General features: G+C 42.1%; 1 protein-coding gene across 1 annotated transcript in view; it reads right to left on the bottom strand.

Moving 5' to 3' along the window:
• LOC136877673 (dynein axonemal heavy chain 8) overlaps positions 1-15,486 on the bottom strand; it is a 353,345-nt gene extending 337,859 nt beyond the window's left edge. Inside the window, exon 1 of the mRNA XM_068228699.1 lies at positions 15,262-15,486. Within this exon, the coding sequence (XP_068084800.1) occupies positions 15,262-15,486 (225 nt within the window). The remainder of the gene's footprint in view (positions 1-15,261) is intronic.
• Positions 15,487-15,964: the final 478 nt, after the last annotated feature.

Raw genomic sequence — 15,964 nt, 5'->3', positions numbered from 1 at the left:
ATGGACGGAAACTACTCAAGTGGAACTCCATCCCAACAATTTTCAACGTCCCTAATCCATCCAAGTCTTTGACATACAATAGGAAACCTCCCAAAGAAAGACAAAACAAACAAGAAAAGTAACAGGAAATGTGTAATAGTAGTATTGATGTTTATGAAAATTTCCCTTTCATGTTTCCGGCTCCATGGCTAAATGGTTAGCGTGCTGGCCTTTGGTGTCAGGGGTCCCGGGTTCGATTCCGGTTAATTTCGCTGGTACGGGGGCTGGGTGTATGTGTCGTATTCATCATCATTTCTTCCTCATCACGACGCGCAGGTCGCCTACGGGTGTCAAATCAAAAGACCTTCACTTGGCGAGCCGAACTTGTCCTCGGGCGTTCCCGGCACTAAAAGCAATACGCCATTTCATTCTATTCCTTTTCATGTAAACTACAGACAGTATCTTTATAACCCTACATTTAAAATGCTTGTTCCTGTTCATTTACCAATTACAATCACGACAAACAATAGGCCTATCACTTCAAACCAACAATTTGTGTTCAGCTTGCCATCAACGCAACCATTGTTAATAGCAGTCGTATACGGTACTGTAGTTATTATTTAAGCTAAATATCATTCATCTTAAATGCTCTCTAGAGTACATTATGGCTGGACAAATACTTCAAGATCACAACACTCGCTTCACTCGCACTAACCACCTACTGTAATTTAACGTACCGTAGTCTAACATAATATCCTAATGTAGTCCCTAAAATAAACCATTATTATTATTATTATTATTATTATTATTATTATTATTATTATTATTATTATTATTATTATTATTATTATTATTATTATTATTATTATTATTATATGCATGAATGTTACGACTCAGCTAAGAGCCCCGTGGTCGCCAACCCACGCTCCCTAGTTAGGAGCTCCTGACGCCCCTTTCAGTAGCCTCTATGACAGGCAGGGGATACCGTGGGTGTTATTCTATTGTCCCCACCCACAACGGGAAATCTATTTTGGGTTGTGACTACGAGGCCCTTAGCTGAATGTTGACATTGCTTTCACTCACTTGTGTCAGACTCTCACCTATTCTAGCCCATCCGACCTCTCCTGGTCAACACTTGTACTGGGTCGATGACCTTCGATGTTAGGCCCCTTAAAATAACAAGCATCATCATCATCATCATCATTACACTTGTTCTTTTCCGACGGCGATGGCATTAGGGCATTCGAGGCCTAGGAAGTTTTTCATTTCCACACACTTTGTGGCCTTCATCTTTCTTTTGCCGATACCTTCATTTGTTTTCTTATGATTAGTGTTTATAGAGGATGGTTGCCCAGTTGTACTTCCTCTTAAAACAATAATCACCACTACCACTTTGTAGTATATAGCGGCATGGGTTATCAATAAAGTAGTTAAGAGTAGCTAAGAACATCACTCTCGTTGCGTATGTGCAGAATATTTTTGCCTTAGGACCCAAAGAAATACCACATGAATGGATAACAACAGTTACCATTCATAATTTAATGCACTCAACTCAAGAGGTATTCAGTGTTTGTCAACATACTGGGGTAACCTTTTAGAAACGCAGTGTCGGTAATTACTTTCTTAATAAAGAAAACGCTGAAGGTAATTTATGACAACTGTCTTTTAGTACTTTAAGTACAATACTGCAAGTTCAGTATTTCACGTACCGTACTGGTAATCATAATATGACGCAGGTACTGTACAGATTTCTATGTTTCTGTCAATAAGATTACGCATTTGACAGACGATATTAATAAGAAACATAGTAAGACCAAGTTGTAAGGACGTAAAAGAGTAGGACATGAGCTTTTCTGTTGATAACTGTATCTCAAAAAAAGAACAATTTCAGGCTCTGTTAATTATCTTCCTATTCAAATAGCTGTGAATGTACTCATATCATTTAAGCGTTATAGATTTATATACGTTGTATACATGAACAGTAGATGTCCAATTAAAATCTTTATGAAAAATAGTTGGTATTTTGTTTTTATTTCAATGTACGGTACCGAAATCCCCTAAATTCGAATACACTTGCCTTTGGTTACGCTCGCTTAAAGACCCAATATGGCGGCTCCATAAGTAGCATTCGTGACTTGACCTCCCTAGACAGACCTTGCCAAGAACAGAACGGAAACCTGACATCTAGCGGCCAAAGCGTGAATACGGTCGGGCCGCTTTTTCAGCGACAAATTAGTAGCTATGTCCCGGCCTTGTATATCTCGTAGGCAACGGCTAGGCTTCGGTCCGTCAGATCGCCACAGCTAACTATCAACCATGCGTTACTCATCGTATATACTTCCACACCTCATCCTTCTGACTTAATTATATAGATAACGGAGTGCTGGTATTTCACTCCCGTTTACTTCTACATCATTGTAAGAAGACACTGCAGGCCTGTTGTTATAGGAGTAATATAGTTTTATTTTTATAGGTAGATCTGCTAAAATGAAATGCAATCTTTCAGGTTTAGTGTTCTCTTTTGTTGGTTGAAATCGAACCCGTGATTATGGGTCGGACACCACCACTGATCTCCCGAGGAAGCTAATTAACCAGTGAATGATGGGTACGACCGCTAAAAAAATTCAACATCGTTATTTAACGATTATGACGATGTTAATAATAATAATAATAATAATAATAATAATAATAATAATAATAATAATAATAATAATAATAATAATAATAATAATAATGGTACATGGCATCTGTATACGCTTGGTCGTGACCTAATAAGGATAAAATGAATGGCGAAGACGTCATAAATACCCAATCCCTAAGCCAGGGGAATTAACAATTAACAGTATGAGGGATTGATTCTGAAAATTGAACCGGGGCCGTCGGACCACAGGCAGGTATTCCATCCATTTAGCCTCAAAGCTGAACTGCAATTTGCTAAACCTTAAGCTACCAACTCGATTGATCAGGTGTTGAGGATTGGCAGTGGCAGAGGCCAGGGCAGTAGCTTGTGAAGCAGCCTTGACAACACAGCAGGCTTCTCCACTGGCTATTGGCTGCAGCTCAAAATGCTTAAGACTCGACGTTCACTAAACCAACTATCGAAAAGGGGTAACTTAAGTCTAGTGGTAGCCCACGTCTTGATACCAGCATACGCCACTGGAAATTACATAGTGCTGGCGATATTATATAATACCATGTATCACTGAGAATTGATACAAGAACATTCATTCGGGACTCTGTGACCCGATGTGAGTTATTAAGGGTTAAATAAGTTTTTTAAAGCTTTCCCATCAAATGGTGCGGCCATCACTAGAGATAATTCTCATTTCCACATGGACATGATATTCCTTCTCCTTAAGGCAAATGGCTATTTTACTTCATATTCAGTGGTGTCTGTAGTGTACTGGAAAGGAACAATAAATAAGTGTCAAATCAAGACATGACATAGACAGGAACTTGAAAAGGAACATACAACGTGTAAGTGTGGGAAGAGGGAGAAATACAAAGAAAACTTAACCTTCATCCGCTCATGCAGACAGCAGATTGTATTATGTGACACATTTCTCACCAGAGAGTTGAAAAAGGCCTGAGAGGCACAGCATTCCTGAATCATCTTGTTGCTAGCTGTGATGCAAATGTAAGTACGGTAGTATAACTTGGATACAATTCTCTAAACCCATGGGTAAATAAATAGAAAATATCGAGCTCGATTAGTAGGTGTTATTATTATTATTATTATTATTATTATTATTATTATTTTTATTATTATTTTTATTATTATTATTATTATTATTATTATCTACGCAGTTGTGTACGGCAGGTTGTCAGTACAGATTTTATTTGGTATAAACCGTAGTCATATAATTTATTATTTGTGTGTTGTGTGACCTGTATTGTGTAACAAGAACATGCGAGGTTATGTCACGATACGCCTGCTGTAACTTATGTATATTAACACGATTTTATTTAATGTAAGAACACGTAATTAATAGTATGTAATTTATTATTGCCTGTAAATATGATGTACCTGTACAAACCTGATGTAATGTTGTGCAATACAGGGTAATAGTCCAGAACAACGCACTGTTGTCACTAGAGCTTTAGAGAATGTTTTATTCATTTGTACATAGGTTACCGGAGACTCGAGAAAATACGAGAAAACATGTCGTGTCATACTTTTCTGGAAGCCTGGCGAGGCAAGGTATATAGAGAGACAGTCTTAGGTTGTTGAGTTGAGTTAGCGAAAGTTGTTGCTAGTGAAAGTCGTTGGTCAAGTGTGTGAACTCATGTTGTGATTTTGTTGTGTTGGTAGTTGGTTGACATGTTAATTTGGCAGTCTTCTTCTTGACTCAGTCAAGACGGAGGTTTATTAATGCGTGTGTACAATGTGTATATAATTTGTAAATAAAACAGTGTACCGTACACAATTGACAGCATCTCGTGTGTGTGTGTGTGTGTGTGTCTTTGTGAATACTGTACCCGGCGGTACACCTCTACACCGTTTATTTAAAAGTTGCGCCAGCTGAAACTCCTCTTCTGGAGGAAGGTTGAACTTTATCTATTCTATTAATTCTCTACTTTCTCAGAAGATGTCACCACGTGGAAAATTTTGAGTTTGTGAACTGTGTCATTTTCGACGTACTTTTGTTTTGCTTGTATTAAGAAGTGTGAACTTTCTCTTCTAGAGGACACTACTGTAGATCAACAATAGTGCAACCTAGTGCGGAGTCAAAGAACTATTTTTTTTCAGGAGTTTGTTCTTTGTTAAATTTCTTTCTGTCATTGTTTAAGTTGGCAATATTTACCCCTTTCTTCCCCTTGCTTTGAATGTATCCAATCACGAATTTCTTCAATGAATTTCTGACCAATCAGGGGTATCTTCCCCCATCTTGTATCTGTTGCGGGGTCCTACCCAATAAAATCTTTGTGGGAGGGTGTTTTCTTTCCCCTAACGCCTAGAATTTTCTGCGAGAGTATTTAAACTGCTGATTTTAGGGTCTCCGGGCCACTTCTGTTCCATCTTTCAGTGTATTAAGTACATAGCAGGAGGCGGGAAGCGCCTCTTTCCTCGGCAGCGATCTACTACCAGGTAATGGCCTATTAATATCTTCTTTTCTTGCTAGGTCGGCAGTTTAACTCTCGCGGCGGGTTCGAAGCGTTTTCCATCATGTAACCTTTTCCTAAAATGTAACTACTCTTTTCTTCTATTCTCTTGTAAAGCTACATTATGGGATAGAGAGTGCTAACCCTCTCGAGTTCCCACTCACATCGTCTTGAGGTGAACTTATTTTTCTCAACCAATTCTCCCGTAATGTAATGTAAATTGCCTTTAAGTCACCTCTGTAGTATGGGATTAGCCCTTGTATTAACGGCCTAGTGCCAAGTAGGTCTTAAGCAAAGCGTATTAGGAGTGCAAGTTCGCCTCCTCTCAAGTTGTATTTTAGAGGTCATGTATTAATCTTTTCTCACCTAATAGACCTCAGTAGGTTGGGTATTTTACCCCTGTGTATATGTCCTTTGAGGACAACTTGAAAGTTGAGTTTGGTGTGGCCTGGGAGAGGCTTAACTTTAAGAGCGAGTGGCTCTTTTCTAAAACTGAGAGTTGTATGCCTCGAGGAGGCTTTGCTGTGTAATTTGGAGCAAGGGCTCCAGGGTTTGAGTGGGGTCTTCTGCCCCTTTTGTTGAAATTGGTATATCGTAAAGTTGAGCTAGTTGCTCAAGAATTGTGTTTTCAGGGCTCGAAGCCCAAATTCTTTAATCCCTGTAATTGTACATTTCAAGTTGTATTTCGGCTACTAAGTACCTGTTCTATTTGTTGTTACCTAATTTTGAAAAGAAAATATAACCTTGTTAAATTTTAAAATTTAATTTCTCTTTAGTAGCTTGAGACCTATTCACCACCCAGCACCTTCTTTCATGCTTAACTACCACAAAAACTCGGTAACAAGTGGTAGCAGAGCGTGGTTGAATGGGTCTCAATTTAGCCCCTTTTGACGGCTAAACATTGCTTTGATTCGAACTCTAACAATTTTCTCAGTTGCTGGAATTTTTTGAGTTTTTCAAAATTGTTCTGTCATCATGCCCGGCCCTCGCGATGTTCTCCTCCTTAACTACTTGCGCAAAGAGGAGTTGATATATGAGTTAACTATCAGAAATGTTCAATCTGGAGGCACGGTTGCAATAGATACTAACAAGCTTAGAGAGTCCCTTGATTTGCCCATTTCCATCCCCAATTTGGGAGAGAAAGAAATTGATGACTCTCTTTCCACGATTGTCGAGAATATTACGGGGCTAGCATCGGTAGTCAGCTTTTTTGATGAAAACGATCCATCTCCTAATCAAATTAAGCGTGTGCAAGGCAGGCTGTATCACTTTGCAAATAGAGTTAATGATCTATTGTCTCTAAAGGTGAATGACGTTCAGAGGAAGCAAGCTAATACGCTCCTTGAAACTATTTCTGAATTGTCTAATGAGGTCACTCAATTGCTAACCGGCGAAGCTCCTCCCAAAACTGATCAACCCGCCACGGTGAATGTAGGTAACGAGGAAGAGCCTCCTCAGGGAGAAGTCAATAGGATAACCGTTGCTGCTCAAACTATCTCTGCCCCATCGAACAACGAATCTGAACGCCGTGCGTCATTGAGTAACATCCGCTCTGAATTAACTTCTTTGCCCTTGAAACCTTTAACGACTATGACACCTGGGTTCAGCAGCTTGCCTCATCCATTGGCAATGTTGCTTAGAGGTATCTCTAAGTTTTCCGTCAACACCACCAGTGACGTAATTTCATTTTTAAGATTTCTAGTGGAATTTCAGGATCATGCTCTTGTTTTTTCTCTTTCGCCATGTCAAATTTTGCAAATTATCTATCCGTATGCTATTGGTATTCTCTCTGATAAAATCGTAAGAGCCATTGCCGAGCAATCATCTATTGAGGATTTCCATGCCCATTTGCTAGCTAACTTCATCCCGGCTAGGGCCAGGTCCTCCCTGATTCAGAAGTACTATTACCGTGTACAGCGCTTGGATGAAAACTTGGCTGATTTCATACAAGATATCAAATTCTACACTAGGGTGTTTGCTCTTCACTTCCCTGAGGATCAAATTGTACAAGCTATTGTGGAAGGCATATCACCATCTTATAGATCATACTTGTGTTTTGCGGCATGCCCGCAAACTTTCTCTGAACTTGAAGCGTTGGCCGTCTCAGCGGAAGGAGTTAGATACGCCGATTCTTTGCGTGTAGCGAAAGAACCCCCGCCTTCCTTTAGTAACACTCGGCCTCCACCTCGCCGATCAGTCAATCTCCGTAAATGTTATGCTTGCGGGTCGCCTGACCATCTGCGCAACAAGTGTCCACTGATCAAGCCAAGTGGGACTAGGAATGGAGCTGGCTCATCACAAGGCTGCTTTAAATGTGGGGCTTTCTCACATATCGCCAAGAATTGCCCAAACTCAAATAGCACCCCCTCCTGCTCAACTTCTGGTGCAAATTCCAGCTATTCCAATAATAAAAAGTGACTAGCGGCTTCGGCTGAGTCGACTAATTCTGCTTTCCAAGGCTCAGCCCCGGGCAAAAGGGTCGAGAATTCAGGGAATGAGCAATCTTCAAATTCTTTTTTTGAATGCCCCAGAGAGTGTCTTAGGATTGCGGCGGATACCCCCGCACCTGTTCCTTTTCTTAAGATTGAGTTAAATAACGAGCCTATAACAGCTCTCTTAGATTCAGGCAGTGTTTGTTCCATTATTTCGGCTGATTGGTATTCTAAATTGAAATCTGTTTGTAAACTCCCTGACTATGTCTCTTCTCCTGTTCAATACGTTTCGGCTAATTCATCTCCATTAGAAATTCTAGGTTCCTTACTGGTCAAAATTCGTGTTTTTAAGTTTACATGGAAAGTTAAATTGTTTGTGGCCAAGCAATTGTCTTGCCCCATTATATTGGGAGCTGACTTTATTTCTCACACTGGTCTTGTGCTCGATCTCCGGTCTAGGTCGTGCACATTCAAATTTGCTTCTAGTTATAAAATCCCACTATTAAAGTGTAATTCTGTATCATGTTCATCTATTTCGCCTACCCAGGATGAGATGTTGTTAGACCTTAGACATCTACCTGAGGAGCAGGCTGATAGTATTCGCAAACTGTGTCAGTCGTTTCCCGAGGTGTTCTCTGATACTCTTGGTGTTACTGACCTTATTGAATACAAAATTGAGGTCACGGACTCGATTCCTGTCCGTTTTCCACCGTATAGGCTATCTCCACCTAAAATGAAGGCTCTGAAAGAAATCATCGATCAGATGTTGAAGGATGGTATTATTAGGCCCTCTAAGTCAGCGTATTCTTCGCCTATTTTTCTAGTCCCGAAACCCCAAGGAGGCTTCAGGCCTGTCATTGATTACAGGGCTCTCAATCGGAAGGTGGTGTTGCAATCTGTGCCCCTTCCCGACCTTCATTCTTGCTTTTCATGGTTTCGTAAGGCCAAGTTCTTCACCATCTTGGACTTGAATCAGGCCTATAATCAAATTCCCCTTGCCGAAGAGTCTAAACATCTTACAGCGTTTGCCACGGACTGGAACTTATACGAATACAACCGCGTGCCTTTCGGGCTACCCACGGGGGCAGCTGTGCTCACTAGGCTACTAGATAGGGTCTTTTCCGACATCAAATTTGAGTACTTATATCACTACTTGGATGATGTCGTCGTATTTTCCGAGACCTTTGAAGAACATCTAGATCATCTGCGAGAAGTTCTCGATCGCCTTCGTAAGGCTGGGTTAACTGTTAAGTTGTCCAAGGTTGCCTTTGCTAAGCCCTCAATGTCATTCCTAGGGCATATTGTGTCACCCGATGGGGTAGCTGTCGATCATTCTAGAACACAGGCCATCCGTGATTTTAAACCTCCTAAGGACATCAAAGGTATCGCTAGATTCATTGGTATGGTGAATTTCTTCAGGAAGTTTATTCCTAATTTTGCTAATAGAGCGGCGCCCTTAAACCTTCTTCGTAGGAAAGGCATCAAATTCGAGTGGGGACCTTCTCAACAAGCCGCTTTCGAAGATCTTAAATTAGCTCTCTGTAATGCCCCTGTACTTGCTATGCCTGATTTCTCGAAGAAATTCATCGTCCAAACGGACGCGTCGTCGTCAGCTGTAGCTGCAGTCCTTCTTCAAGAGACTGAACTAGGGAGGCGTCCCATCGCCTATGCATCTAGGACTCTATCGGTTCAAGAAGCCAAGTATTCCATCTATGAGCTCGAAGGGTTGGCAGTCTTATTCGCCTTAGAAAAGTTCCGTCTCTATCTGGAACATGTCAAATTCGACCTGGAGACTGATAATCAAGCCTTAAGCTGGGTCTTAGGTAGGCCGCGTCGTACTGGTCGTATAGCCCGTTGGGCCATCCGTATTTCTGCCTTCCAATTTGATGTACGACATATCAGAGGTACCGAAAATGTTGTTGCCGATGGACTCAGCCGTATGTTTCATAACGACGTAGAGACCCACGAACCGGTCGACAGTTCATCACCTTCCGAGTCCATACTATCTGGTGTTAATGCCATCTTAACAGATGCTCCCATGCTCTTTAGGGATATCGAGAAATACCAACGTGAAGATCCGACGCTGGCTCCGATAATGGAAACCCTTTCTTCTGGGGAGCATGTCGTCCCTTATGTTCTGAGGAATGGTGTTTTATGTTGCCCTTCGAGGCATGACAAGATGATGAAAGTTGTCGTTCCAGCTGTTCTCGTGCCTATGATCTTCAAATACTATCATGAGACCCCATTGGGGGGGCATCTTGGAATCTTTAAAACCCGTGAAAAGATTCGTGAAAGGTTCATCTGGAAAGGTATGGACGGTGAAATTCGTGAACTTGTAAAAGCCTGTAAATCTTGTTTGCTTAGTAAACCAACCATGTCCACTAAGGTAGGCCTTTTGTCTTCTCATCAAGCATCGCGCCCCATGGAACGCCTGTATATTGATTATGTAGGACCCTTCCCCCAGTCGAAGGGAAATGCCAACAAATTTATCCTTGTATGTGTAGATGGTTTTACTAGATTTTCCTGGTTATTTCCGACTAAGCTGGCTACCGCTCAGTCCACCATTACCTGCTTAAATTCTATTTTTGCTTCTTTTGGTCCGTGTCAATATATTGTATCTGATAATGCTAAGGCTTTTACATCTAATTTATTTCGTAAATTCTGTTTTGACTTATCAATATCTCATGTAACTACTTCTGCTTATTACCCGCAACCATCTCTGGCTGAACGAGTTAACCGTAATCTCAGGTCCGCTCTCATTGCTTATCATCATGAAGATCCTTCCAGGTGGGACACGTCCCTGCATTGGTTAGCTTTTGCTTTGAATTCGGCGGTTCATGAATCTCACAAGTTTACTCCAGCTTCTTTGATGTTCAAGTTTGTTCCCAACTCGCCGCTCTCTAACCTCTGGTCTCTGAGTGACATTCTGCCCGAGACAATAGACCCGGACAACATCAAAGATCTTTGGAAGAAGGCTAAAGCCAATCTTAAAGTGTCTCATGAAAAGGTTAGGGAAAGGTATGATCGTGGACGGAGACCCACCCCTTTGAAGGTAGGTGACCAGGTTATGGTCAAAAATTTTGTTCCCGCGGGCAAGCTTGCCCCCAGATTCCATGGGCCTTGTATCATTCTCGATTTTCTTACGCCGGTTACTTTATTGTTAAGTAATCCAGCCACCGAGAGGATATTTAGAGTTCACCTGTCCCAGGTGAAACCGGTGTAATTTCTGTGTTAACTTGCTTCATATTATTTTGAAAGGATATGAAGGTTATATTTTTTTTTTTTTTTTTTTTTGAGTTTTACTTTTAAGGCATTCTGCACTACCTATAATATTTTGTTTCAGATGTAAGCTTTTTGTAAAACCTGTCCCGACCCGTTAAACTGCCATTCTGTCCTTGCCACGGCCATTACCACGCTCCCGTCTCCTGCTCCACCTTACACTGTGGCTTCATAATGTTTAATGCAATGGGTATCTACACGCCGCTGGCCCCTCAACCTCTCCATAAAGCCTGTACCCTCAAAGAAAATGATTGTCCAACACAATTCTGCCGTCTAGCTTTAATGTTTCAGCGCCCCCGCAGCCGCGCAGCGCCGTGCAGCGACTGGGGAGGGGGATGGGCCCCCTCCTCTCCAGCGAGGACGACATGTGCACGGCGAGCCGGAGCTCACCTCCCGGCCAAGGCTGATGTGCGGCGCACGACCTGCTACATGCCCGCAGCCTGTATCTGTTCACCGCGGGCGCGGCGTACTTCAACACCTCTGCTCCCCTCATAGTGCGGGCGAGCGGTATCTCAGGGTACTTAAGGGGTCCGAGCGGCCTCCGTTGGACGCAAGCTGCAACGGCCGGTCCGGCCATTCGACTCAATCTACATCAACTACATGGACAGTCACCATAAGCAATAATTACATTTGGGAATTTAACAACAATATTTGGTGGACATCGCAAAACTTTTCTTCACTTTTAAGCATTAAAAGTTTATCTTCAGAAATTCAAATTCTACAAACTTAAAGACTTTCATTCACCTGCAACAACAACATTTTGAAACTGAATTAAGAAATCTTGTAAATGCTTCTGCTATCTATCTTCGTATCAACATCATTACTTGGACTTTGTTTCAAACTGATTTCATGTGTCACCCCTGGAGGAACTTTTGGGGGGGGAGGTCTGTACCCGGCGGTACACCTCTACACCGTTTATTTAAAAGTTGCGCCAGCTGAAACTCCTCTTCTGGAGGAAGGTTGAACTTTATCTATTCTATTAATTCTCTACTTTCTCAGAAGATGTCACCACGTGGAAAATTTTGAGTTTGTGAACTGTGTCATTTTCGACGTACTTTTGTTTTGCTTGTATTAAGAAGTGTGAACTTTCTCTTCTAGAGGACACTACTGTAGATCAACAATAGTGCAACCTAGTGCGGAGTCAAAGAACTATTTTTTTTCAGGAGTTTGTTCTTTGTTAAATTTCTTTCTGTCATTGTTTAAGTTGGCAATATTTACCCCTTTCTTCCCCTTGCTTTGAATGTATCCAATCACGAATTTCTTCAATGAATTTCTGACCAATCAGGGGTATCTTCCCCCATCTTGTATCTGTTGCGGGGTCCTACCCAATAAAATCTTTGTGGGAGGGTGTTTTCTTTCCCCTAACGCCTAGAATTTTCTGCGAGAGTATTTAAACTGCTGATTTTAGGGTCTCCGGGCCACTTCTGTTCCATCTTTCAGTGTATTAAGTACATAGCAGGAGGCGGGAAGCGCCTCTTTCCTCGGCAGCGATCTACTACCAGGTAATGGCCTATTAATATCTTCTTTTCTTGCTAGGTCGGCAGTTTAACTCTCGCGGCGGGTTCGAAGCGTTTTCCATCATGTAACCTTTTCCTAAAATGTAACTACTCTTTTCTTCTATTCTCTTGTAAAGCTACATTATGGGATAGAGAGTGCTAACCCTCTCGAGTTCCCACTCACATCGTCTTGAGGTGAACTTATTTTTCTCAACCAATTCTCCCGTAATGTAATGTAAATTGCCTTTAAGTCACCTCTGTAGTATGGGATTAGCCCTTGTATTAACGGCCTAGTGCCAAGTAGGTCTTAAGCAAAGTGTATTAGGAGTGCAAGTTCGCCTCCTCTCAAGTTGTATTTTAGAGGTCATGTATTAATCTTTTCTCACCTAATAGACCTCAGTAGGTTGGGTATTTTACCCCTGTGTATATGTCCTTTGAGGACAACTTGAAAGTTGAGTTTGGTGTGGCCTGGGAGAGGCTTAACTTTAAGAGCGAGTGGCTCTTTTCTAAAACTGAGAGTTGTATGCCTCGAGGAGGCTTTGCTGTGTAATTTGGAGCAAGGGCTCCAGGGTTTGAGTGGGGTCTTCTGCCCCTTTTGTTGAAATTGGTATATCGTAAAGTTGAGCTAGTTGCTCAAGAATTGTGTTTTCAGGGCTCGAAGCCCAAATTCTTTAATCCCTGTAATTGTACATTTCAAGTTGTATTTCGGCTACTAAGTACCTGTTCTATTTGTTGTTACCTAATTTTGAAAAGAAAATATAACCTTGTTAAATTTTAAAATTTAATTTCTCTTTAGTAGCTTGAGACCTATTCACCACCCAGCACCTTCTTTCATGCTTAACTACCACAAAAACTCGGTAACAAATACGATAGCTGGAGTTCGATTTCAGCCCGTCCACCCCTCTCTACCATCTCATGACAGTCCGAAAGCTAACTGCGACAGCCAATCTGCCGTCTTGCGAGCAGAAGCGAGTTAAGCGACAATTGTTTGTCCATCCCTCAACAGAAGATGTAAGTATTTAGTTATTTTTTCTAGTATTTCTGAGTTAGTCCGCCTCTGTGGTGTAGTGGTTAGCGTGATTAGCTGCCACCCCCGGAGGCCCGGGTTCGATTCCCGGCTCTGCCACGAAATTTGAAAAGTGGTATGAGGGCTGGAACGGGGTCCACTCAGCCTCGGGAGGTCAACTGAGTAGAGGTGGGTTCGATTCCCACCTCAGCCATCCTGGAAGTGGTTTTCCGTGGTTTCCCACTTCTCCTCCAGGCGAATGCCGGGATGGGACCTAACATAAGGCCACGGCCGCTTCCTTCCCTCTTCCTTGCCTATCCCTTCCAATCTTCCCATCCCTCCACAAGGCCCCTGTTCAGCATAGCAGATGAGGCCGCCTGGGCGAGGTACTGGTCATTCTCCCCAGTTGTATCCCCGACCAAGAGTCTGAAGCTCCAGGACACTGCCCTTGAGGCGGTAGAGGTGGGATCCCTCGCTGTGTCCGAGGGAAAAGCCGACCCTGGAGGGTAAACCGATGATGATGATGATGATGATGATGATGATGATGATGATGATGATGATGATGATTTCTGAGTTACATTTACCGTTTGGTAAACTAGTGTGGCATAAAGATTTTCCTAACGAGGAGTTGGCAATCTAGTTACCTACGGTGCTTAGGCCTACTCTTTCGTTCTGGGCTCAACGTTACAGCGATTCTGAAGATTTTCTTTGAATTCTGGAGGAACTAGGGAAGGAAGAAGGAAGTAACAGTTCTAGATTTGTGTTATTATTTGAAAAGAAAAATCTAAAAAAAAAAAAAAAACCGAAAATAAATAGACAAACCTCTTTTTTCTTTTATATGTTTTTTCTCTAAAAACCTACGTTTTGGGTGAAACAGTCATCGTTGTCAGCAGCAATTCATATCCGAGTAAACATGTTCTTCAGCAGCTTACATTTTCACACTCACAAAGCATTGTATGTTTCATATGACTTAGTAGCCCAATCTTGGCATGAAACATACGGCCACACAGATCACGAGAAATGGTTGGGGCAGGGCGGAACTGAGCTTCCGCGCTTGTCGTTTATCCTTTTCACGTCACCGTCGTTCCTCTTTAAACATCGAAACTGATGTAGAAACAGTGTGGCGCCAAAGTGTACGATTCTCAGCAAGCTTATCCCAGGATTGGGTGTTAATTCCAGCTCTTATCGTAGTATGCTTTAGCTGATCCTTGAAACGCCTCAAAGGGGCTCCACGAGGTCATGTGCCGGAAAAATTTCACCATACAGAAGTTGACGAGGAAGCCTGGTTTCACTCCTGTGATGAACGCTCCCTATCCATCTGAGACGGTGGCCAATGATGGTAGCCACAATGCTTGTAGCATGTGTTTTCTCAAGAACTTCAAGGTTGGTGACCCAGTCTTCCCATTTGATGTACAAGATGGATCTAAGTTTTTGCAGATGGAAGTGTTCGAGCTTTTTGATATCCTGACAGTAGAGGGTTCACGTTTCACAACCGTAAAACCTCTTCATATGACAACAGCATGGTAAACCATGATCTTGGTATGCATTGTAAGGTCCTTATTCGTGAAGACACGACGGGATAAACGTCCAAATATTGAGCGGGCAGCACCAATTCTCCAATCAACATCTTGTGAACAGTTATCATTTATTGAGAGAATACTTCCTAGATATAAAAAGTGGGCAAACTGCTCTAGTGGAGTATCCGCAATGGAGATATTGAAAGGTGGGCAGTTCGATCCTGGTGCAAGCTGTGAGAGTACCTTGGTTTTCTAAACATTAATGGAGAGACCAAAACGATCACAAGCACTTTTGAAATAACTGACTGACTACTGCAGCTCCTCAGGTGTGAAGCAGGTGCGGCAGCGTCATCTGCATCCTGCAATTCCATAACGGAAGAAATCTTTGTAAGCTTTTGGGAGCGAAGTCTAGCCAGATTGAATAGTCCCCCATCAAAGCGATATCTGACCTTTACACCTCGGTTGTCTGTAGATATTCCATATAGCATGGCAGCTAGGTAAAGACCGAAGAGTGTTGGAGCAAGCACATATCCTTGTTTCAATCCATGAGTGAGTAGAAATGGAGCAGAGATAATAGTTTTATGAACGACTTGCCCAGACGTGTTATCATGAAGAACCTTGACTATATCTACAAAATACTGTGGACAGCCAAAGTGTTTCTGTACTGTCCACATAGCTGATCTCGGGACTGATTCGAAAGCCTGTCCCAGATCATAGAACAGTAGGTATAAAGGAGTTTGTTGCTCTGTGCATTTTTCCTGGATTTGCCTTGTACAGAAAATCATATCTGTTGTGCCTCTGGACATTTGAAAACCACAGTACGACTCGGGTAGGATCCTCTCGGGAATAATTTTCAGGTGAGCAACACTCTAGCAAGAATTTTACCTGCTATAGATATCAATGATATACTCTGATGGTTGCCACAAATACTACGATCACCTTTTTTTGAAAAGAGTAACAATAGTTGCATTTTTAAGGTCACCAGGTACTTTTCAGGTTTCCCGTATTAAGAGGACAAGAGTATTAAGTCTGGTATTTAGAGGTAGGCCTCCACTTTGAATCAGTTCCAGAGGAGTGCTATTTGGGCCAGGAGCCTTGTCAGCTTTCAGTTTACTGAAAGCAGCATTGAATTCCTTGAATGTCAGTGGAAGA

Source organism: Anabrus simplex, chromosome 7, assembly GCF_040414725.1.
Source record: "Anabrus simplex isolate iqAnaSimp1 chromosome 7, ASM4041472v1, whole genome shotgun sequence".
Lineage (NCBI taxonomy): Eukaryota > Metazoa > Arthropoda > Insecta > Orthoptera > Tettigoniidae > Anabrus > Anabrus simplex.
The sequence above is the reverse complement of the archived record's forward strand: the minus strand, read 5'-3'. Positions and strand labels throughout refer to the sequence as shown.